The following is a 9,043-nucleotide window of genomic DNA, read 5'->3' on the forward strand; positions in this document are numbered from 1 at the left end:
TTCAGAACTCCTCCAAGAATTAAAGTGCTTTTCTGGCCACCTGCAGAGGGGGCTCCGAGGTGCCTTCCCAGGTATTTTAAGGTATCCAGATTTTAAAGGGGACAGATTAGATGCAAATACTTGTCACGATGACGAGTCAAATGAACGACACTCAAGCCTAAGGCAGCAATTTTCCCAATTTGTCAGCAAATCAAGCAGATGTGTCAGCTCTCGGTTCCTTTTTGGCGTCCGCAGGGACAGAACGAGTGAAGTTTATTTACAATTCACTTAAAGATCTCTTTGTAAATAATAAGGCTACAATCTTGTGAAGTTTAAAGCTGTGATTCCTAGGATGTCTTGTGGGGCTGCAGGATTTCCTGCTGCACCCAATCTACGGGCAGGCTTCGCTTTTACTCGTCCCTCTCAAAAAAAAAAAAATAAAGGAGCGCATCCACCTTCTAGGATGTCAACAAAGGGGGAGAAATCGTTCATAAAGATGGTTACAGCCACAGAGAAGAGGTTTATCTCGCACCCTCAAGCCCAAGGAAGGATGTGGCACTCACCTGGTCGTAGGACACGGGGGTCTGCCGGTGGTTGGAGAGCTCCACCAGCGTGGTGACGTCTGTGCGCAGATCCGACTTGCAGCCCACCAAGAGCATCTTGGTGTTGGGGCAAAACTCCTGGATCTCCCCTTTCCACTGCAAAATGGAGTTGTTGTTACAACCCAGTTAGTTGGGTGTTTAAATCCAAAGCAGCAGGAGATAGAAGATGAAGTTTAATAAGCCATGACATCCCCCCCAGAAATATTCTGACATAATCGTTCCACCTCGGAGCTGATTTTCTGGGCGCATCAGCCCCAGCACGGCCCAGTCAGGGATGAGATGTGAGTATCTCACACACTCAGTAATTCCACTGACTTACTAAGCAAGAGGAAATGAGATTATTTACCTACATGAGTAAAAGGTTTGCAGGCCTGGTGCTTCTCACACCCAGCCAGAGACAGCTGATAGCCGGTGTCACCACTAAATAAGCACTGCTAAATATCGGCTCGTGGCTACATCCTCACACCTCAAACTGCACAAATCTGCCCGAGGTTCAACCTGGGAACCAGCAGAAAGCCCTTCAAACAGAACTTGTGAGATACCCCCCGGTTTTCTGCCTCTCTACAAAGTCATTTTGAGAGCCAAAAATTCAGCAGCATAACGCGAACAGATGATAATCCCTTACAGGTTGAAAACACAAGGAAGCCAAAAGTTTCGCAGCGTAATATGAGCAGAAGATAATCCCTAAAATGTGAGGTTATAATTTGGGTTTAAAAGCACCAAAAGGAAAAAATTTACACGCTGAGGCAACAGTATAGTAACCAGCATCATCAGAGACAATAAAAACACAGTTCTGGATGGTTGTTGGCAGAGTCTGTGGCTGAGAGAACAGTTTCTGAGCATTTTCTGTAGGCTATTCAGAGCATTATGTGCCACTTCATCCCAGTGACACGAGAACCACTGGCCCCAGCTACAGAAAAAAGAGGAACTTCAGGTCATCAAGCCTTAAAAGCAGAGCAAAGTTGAGTCATGCTCAGCAAGGGGAGCACCAGGACCACCTTCAGCACAGAGCCTGACTATCAAACTGCAACGTTTTCCCTCATGGAAAGTCTGACTCTGAATCTTGGATCACCGAGGTTGTATTTCCATGCTACTTCTTGGTCTGCTGGTGGCTTCCAGAGGCATTTGTCACGGGCTGAGGAATTATGTAAAGCCATGGCAGGGGTCCAAACCCTCGGCTGGCACGTCGTAACCACCTTTAATTTACAACACGGCCAAAGTTTCCCAATCCTGCCTCTCCGAGGAACATCTTGTGAGAGAGGCAATTCCTTGGCTGCACCTCACACCACCCTCCACCAACTCCCTGCTGGCTAAGGGCTGAGGAATGAGAATTTCCTTCAGCCCTCAACATCCACTAGCGAGTTTTTGGCCTCCAATTAATTCACCCCCTTTCAAAGAAATTCCAGCCCCGCAAAGCGCTGCCCCCTCTCCACTAAAAGGAACAGAGTGGAGGAACAGCAGCGCTGATTTCAAGACAAGGTCTTCCAACAGTTTTATGCTCAAACGTTTCCCCAAACTTGCCTTTTTTAGGACACTGTCAAGAGTTTCTGGCCTGCTGATGTCAAAGCAGATCAGGACGGCGTCGGAATCCGGGTAGGAGAGGGGACGGACGTTGTCGTAATAGGGAGACCCTGCAGGGAAACAAACAAACAAACATTTTTATTAGTTTACCTCTTCTTTTCTGCACCTGCTCAAGCTTATTCAGAAAGTTTCGAGAGGTTCTTGGTTAAACTCTTTAACAGCACCCAGCTATTTTTGTTCTTCAATAGGATTGCACTCCCAGGAGGCTCCTGGTGGCTCATTTTTTCCCCCACTTTCCTATTGTTCCTCCCCTCCAACAGCAGCGGCTTTCCCGAGTAATTCAGAGTGATGGCACCCCAGCGATCCATCTCCCACCAAAAAGCCTCCCAACAACGAGGAGAGGGAAACAGGGTCAGCCCAAGTTTAAGTCTCCCAGCATCGACCTGCAGGGATTTGACTTGGGAGAGAACAAAATCCTTGAACTCCAAAAAGGCTTTTTCAAAGCAGATTTGCCACACTTGTGCTTTCATGGAAAAAACAAAACCAAACAAAACGATCCAAAACCCCACATAAAGCTTTGAAATTCAGCGGTTTTGATTTGCCTAACAGTTAATTTAAAACAAGCAGCTCCAAGGGCAGAAAAGCATCGTTAGTTGTCATGGATATTGGGAATTTTTAGACGAAATTCTTGCTTCCAATTAGAGCATTTATTGCAGGAGTCCAGCAGGAAGGGATCCCAGTCCTGTAGGCAGGCAAGTTATCTGTCACAAAAAGCCTCATTAATCTGTAAACCAATAAATGCTTGCAATAAATGTTTATGTTTAGCCCATAAACCAGATTTTTATCAAGGAGATCAAAGCTAATTTAGTGATCTGGGGGAACAGATGCAGGCACAATATTGCACTTTGGGCATGTTTTACTTGCAGAGCTGTGAAGGGTTTGCTTTAAGAATGATCAGGATGTGCAGAGTTACAAATACATCAGAAATGTCATTTTAATCAGCTGGTGGATCTGGCAACAGGTTTGGGGAAATAAAATCTTCCTTTTTTTTTTTTTTTTTTCCCCTCTAAGAAAAAGGAAGCCACTATTTGGTTTGGCCTTAGGTCTGCTGTGTTTCACTACCTGAGGAGAACATATTTCTGATTTAAAAGGGTGCTTAAACCAGTCAAGTGGCTCAACAGGGCAAGAGCTTGGGCTTTAAAATGCATGCCTGGAACTTAAAGCTCATAACACACACTTATTTCTGGTTTTTTGGTGTTTTTTTTCCCTCAGCACAGAGCACACTCAACAAAAACACAGCTTTTTGGGGGGTTATCAGCTAATTATGCCCCCGATTTCCCAGCTCTCTGGGACTAATTGGCTGGAAGGCTTCAGAGGCTGAGGGATTAGGGAAATTCCTCAAGTTTTTAAGTGACAGGCTTGCACAAGGCAGAGCAGGGGATGGTGTGAACGGTCTGACTTCAGCCGGGCAGCTTCAACTGCCCGGAAAAGGGAGTCAGGAATGCCAGGAATGTTGTTTTTGAAGCGAAGGGTAACGCATGGGGAATGAAGCCTCACCAAACTAGGTAGTAGAAGGTAATTTGTGGCACGAGGCTGCTTCATTCAAATGCTCACCCTCGTAAATGATGTCAAAAGCTGACAAAGAGGCAGCTGCTCTTCGCACCACAGTTAGCTGAACTCAGCACTAAATGACATGTTGGGGACAACTCTGAGCGAGGTGACCCGTGGTAAACTCCTCGCTGCTCCCAGGGACCATCAATAAGCATTTTGCCTCCTAATTACTCCCCAGCTATCTCCAGCACTGCTATTAAACAGCTCCATCCTGCAGCCCTCAGGGCCAAAATCCTTCTCCTGGAGCCCCGGGGCTCGAGGGATGTGCCCTGGGACAGAGGAACAACCCCGAGCCTGGCCCATCTCCCCAACGTGTAAGGGCAGGAGGGAAGAGAGCTTTTTAAATGCCAAGCGGTTTGCTGGCTGGAAAAGGAGGCTCCAAAAAAAAAAAAAAGAAAAAAAAAAGCCTCACCCAGAAACTTAATTCCTCAGACACATACCTATCTCCTCAGTCAGCAGGGCTGCAGGCATCCAGCACACCATATATGTCCACCAGCACGTACTGATGTGTACACAGAGTCACCACCTGCAGCCCTCAGACTCCTTCCCACCCCATCAGCCGGAGCTTTGGAGGGGTTTTGCTCCTCGGCTTTGTCCCTCTGGAGCTCTCTCTCCCATTAAAGGTGGGATAAACGCATTTTTCGAGGAGGAACATTCAGCACTTTCTCTCCGGGGGTGGCACAACAAGCAGGAGCCGTTTAAACCACTCAGGGCTGCGGGACCCAAAAAAAGCGAATTTCCTGCTCTCGTTCAGCAGCGATAACCCAGCCTTTCTTGCTGTGCAGATAAAGAGGGGCTGCAGCTCTGGCTGTGCGGGCCCTATTCAGGCCTGGCATTTCATCCCCCAGCCCGGAGAAAGCCTCAGAAGGCAGGAATGCCAGGAATGAGGCTCGCTCAAGTCTGAGCAGACAACTCCAGCTCGCTCCTTTTCTCATGGTTAAGTTTGCAGAGCTGAAGCCGTGCCAACCCTCGAAAACAGAAGGAGAATGTAGGGCTGGAGCAGTGGTATTTGTGGGAAAATAAATAAATAAATACATAAATCAGGCTATTTGGCTTTGAGGATCCCGCTCCTACAAAATAAAACATTTTTGGCGAGGACAACACGGGTGATTTTTCACTTTTTTTTTGCTGATAAGGCTGTAAGTTCATCTTCTATTCCAGCTGCAACCCTCCTTCTTTAATTTGTAAATAATTCAAGCCAAAATACTCAAAACATTCAGAATGATCTACTTCTGAACCCTTACGTTTCGTGCCAAGTCCAACACAAATTCAGCTTTTAAACAGAAATCAAACCCCTCCCCAGCAGTGATGGCCTAGAGTAGATACCAAGCTTAGGCTTAAATTAACAAATGACAGAATTATATCATTACTAGTTAGAGAACACTTAATTTTTTGGTGGTTTAGCACTGCTCTAAGATGCTAAAAGCAGGGAGAGCTGCTTGTCTGGAGGATCCAAAGCCACCAGCAGCTCCAAGCAGGAGGTTCAGCCCCACATCCCACCACTTGCCCGTGGGCCTTGAGGGAAGGGATGCTCAGTAAAACAGGCAAGACTTTCCTATTTCCACTCCACCAGCAGTCTCTGTAGCCTTTTGGAGCCCAGTCAACTGAAAGAACAACAGATGAGCAGCATTTTCACTCCCAAACCCTTGGGCTCACTAATTACCAGCTGCAGAGAAAACACATCAAACACACACACACACGGTGGCTGCTCCAAGGAGCTGATTCACTGCTGCTGGTTTTTCCTCCTTCCAAAACCTGGGCTGGTCTGGAGTTCAGGTGATTTTTCTGTGCTATCACACAGAAGGTGTGATCTCCAAGCCTCAAAATCCAGGGCATCTTCAGTGTTCTCATAAAAAAACCCCAGGGTTTTTGGGAGGTGATTTGATTTTAATTCCAATTAAAATTTAAAATAAATAAAGAAGAAAACTAGTTGCTGTTACTCTGCCATTAAAATAAGGAAATCACATGGTTCAACTTCCAAGTGGAACTGGAAGGCAAAGACAGAAATTGGACATTTCCCTTAAAGTGGCTGCTGCCAGGGAACTTGGGGAATTGGGAACTTTAACTCCTCTGAGTTTCAGCCTCGAGAGAGAGAGACAGCCCAAACTTCATAATTCATATTCTGCTCCTCTGTGGACACTGAGCACATTGTATACATCCAAATCCCAGCAAAGCCAACTTGACTTAAAACTCCGAGGTCCTTCTGGATTTAATTACCTGCTAATCCCCAGCAATGCCCAAGTATTTCTGGCCCTGTTGAGAATTATTTTATTGGAGTATCCAGTGCACTTTCCACGGTTCCAGCAATAAAAAAAAAGCCCTAAAATACAATTTTAGGGAGACCTGGGTATGTACACCTAATTAATGTAAGTGATTCCTATGCCACAGCTGCTGCTGTCCAAGCAAGAAATAGAAATATAAACTTTTACTGGAAAAAGCCAAAAAACTTGGTAATTAGATTAGCCCATGACAGATAAAGATAGATAACTCCCAGAGAAGTGTTCCACTGATGTGGAGGTACAAAATGAAGCTTGAACCTGGAGAAATCCTACTCTTGTACCTCCCCAAAACAAGCCCACAGCTCCCAAACAGCTCCAAACTACCACATGTTACCACAGAGTGGAATAATTTATGGTGCGGGGAGATTGCAACCAGACATTCCTGCTTTTGGAGAGGAGGCTTGGGAGTCCAAAACCCCATTGAAATTCAAGTTGGCAAGTGCTTCCCTTAGCGCTGTGGCTAATTTAAATCCTTCTAATGACTTGCAGAACGAGACAGCACCAGAAAAACATTTCAGTAACGAATCTCCCCCCTTCCACTCTTACTTGTAAGAGTGTGTTGTATCTTGGATATGCCCACAGGAACATGGGACAACAACAGCTTCCCAACAAATTTACAGTCAGCTCCAAAGTTTCCCATCGATTGCATGACTCCTAAATTTTGTACCTAAGGGTCCTCTAGTAAAAACTACATTATTATTATTATTATTATTATTCAACAAAGATTTATAAACCAAAACTGTGACAGCAGGGCCTGTTCTCACCCTGACACAAGACTGTTTTAAGCCACAGCTTTTTCTCAATTTCCCAGTGAGCCAAAAAAAATAAAAATAAATAAAAGCTGCAAGTCAAGCACATCCTTCCAAAGGATTCACAAGAGATCCTGAAGCACCTCACCCGAGTCCAGCCATCCCCTCCCCCGGGGCTGCAATGGCCATGATCTTCCATTAGCACTTGGCAGTCAATCAGCCGTATTTTGAAGTTAATTAGACCTAGCCCTGCTTCAAAAAAAATGTCGTTCAGGCACATATCCTAATTCAGCAGAGGGCCAGGACAAAGACTTGTAAAAATTAAATTACCAAGACTTGAAGATAATGCTAAAACACTATCTTATCTCCTGCTGGCTCTTATCTGCTGATGTGATTTTGCACTGGGTTAATGGGGAGTGCTGCTTCTTGCACATGGTGAGAGGGGATGTTTATGGGGACCAAATTCCTCATCCAGAGTCTCCCAAGCTGAGGATTCACTCGGCAACGCTTTGTAAGACCAAGCGCTGGCTCCTTGGAATATTTCCTCTTCCTTTTTTGGATGGCAGACAAATTACCCACTTGATCCCGAGCTTCTGACTCAACCAAGTTTTCTGTTAGTTCAGGACAGTCCAAAAAGGACAACAGGCTGCCAAGGTGTTCCTTCCACTGCTCCTGCCTTTTGAAGTGCTACGGAATATTTCATTTTACATGGGTGTCTCCAGCCTTTGACATCCAGGTCCCAAACCTTGCCATGTCAAACAGCTTCACCTGTGTTATTTTAACGAGCTAAAGATAAAAATTTTCCAAAATAACCATTAATTTTTAATAAGCCCTTACTCCACGGTTAAAGCCGGCTTAGTAATGAGGATGAAAGCTCAAACCAGACACACTCTGGAAGTCTGCAAGTCTCACTTGGCAGAAGATGAAGGGGAAAAAAAAAAAAATTTCAGTTCAGAGCTACGCTGATACCGGTTGTGGGCTGAGGCTGCCTTTTCCCAGTAATCGTGTTGCAAGAATTTGGAATCATTTCCTCAAGAGCACGAGGAAAAAAAGCCAACCCGCCTCCTGAACTCCTTTTTTTATAAAGAGGGGATTAACATTTTCACTTCTGGTAAGAGAACTGCTGTCATATTTAGCAGAAATCGCTGGCTCCAAATGCAGCATTAACGAGCCATCGCCACGGGCTGCCTGAAGAAGAAAAGGGGTTGGTTGTGTGTTCTGGCAGGTTCCTCCGGGTTTTTTATTCCCCCCCCTCCATCAGTTCTGTGGATAATGATGATCCCACGCCTCTGTTAAAGGTTCACGGTGTCACTCACCCCTGGACACCTCGGAGTGCTGAGTTATCCAGACAGAACACCCTGGCTGCCCACGCTCCTCTGCAGCAAGTTTTGGGGGGCATCCTCACACCCCCCCTGGCTCTAAGGTCGGTCCTATTATCCCACTTATCAAGATCGGGAAGAGTTCACGTCTCAGCATGTCTCAACATGTCTTAACGTGTCAACTGAGACAGCCACAAGCACCAAAAACCTCAACCTCTGAGGTAGTTTTTGGCATGGTCACTGAAGGTGCAACTGGAAAAAAGGAAGAGGACCTTCAGCATTTATTTATTTCATTATGTAGAAGAGGATGGTTCCCCCTGCATCCTAGAGGAACAAAGATAACAGAGGAACAGGGATAAAGGGTAAAAGCCTTCCCTAAAAAAAAGCCTTTCCTGCTCTTAAAGACTCTCTAAAACATCGTGGGAAAGAAAAAAAAAAAAAAAACCAACTCCCGTATTTTGTAAAACACCAAGCAGGCATTAAAGAGGCCACCAGGAGCTCCAAGGCGAGCTGCTGTCGTTTCCCATCAGCAGAAAAAAACACCTTTCCGTTCTCCTGCGAGGGTTTCCAGGCAGCAGCGGGGCGAAGGTGCCGCCGGAGCTCCCGGCTCGGCTCCCCGCAGGCAGGTGAGGACACGAACCCCTGCAATGCTGACGAACCGCTCCGAGGAGGCTCGTCCACACCCTCAGCCAAGCACATCCTTAAAGTACATCCCAGATTTTTTTTTTTTTCTTTTTATATATATGTACAGAAGCACCCCAGGAGCGGCTGGACGCGGAGAGGGCTGCGGGAGCTGCGGATCCCCCACCCCACCAATTCCCGGGACGCGAAGGGAGCGCTCGCTCACCCGAGGTGTCCCAGAGGCTGAGCTCGATGCGCTGCGTGTCGATCTCGAAGCTCGCCGTGTAGTTCTCGAACACGGTGGGGACGTAGCTCTGCCGGGAGACAGCGCAGGGTCAGCCCGCCAGCTCGGACCGACCCCA

At 46.4% G+C, this 9,043-nt stretch overlaps 1 protein-coding gene across 1 annotated transcript in view; it reads right to left on the minus strand.

The window, feature by feature from the left end:
* RND3 (Rho family GTPase 3) overlaps positions 1-9,007 on the minus strand; it is a gene marked incomplete at its 5' end in the record, with an annotated part of 11,827 nt that extends 2,820 nt beyond the window's left edge. Inside the window, 3 exons of the mRNA XM_027907445.1 lie at positions 543-677; positions 2,103-2,212; positions 8,908-9,007. Coding sequence (XP_027763246.1) covers positions 543-677; positions 2,103-2,212; positions 8,908-9,007 — 345 coding nt within the window. The remainder of the gene's footprint in view (positions 1-542; positions 678-2,102; positions 2,213-8,907) is intronic.
* Between the last annotated feature and the right edge of the window lie 36 nt (positions 9,008-9,043).

The sequence above is a fragment of the Empidonax traillii genome, unplaced genomic scaffold, assembly GCF_003031625.1.
Source record: "Empidonax traillii isolate 1590-97213 ecotype Southwest subspecies unplaced genomic scaffold, ASM303162v1 scaffold1466:size138736, whole genome shotgun sequence".
Taxonomy (NCBI): domain Eukaryota; kingdom Metazoa; phylum Chordata; class Aves; order Passeriformes; family Tyrannidae; genus Empidonax; species Empidonax traillii.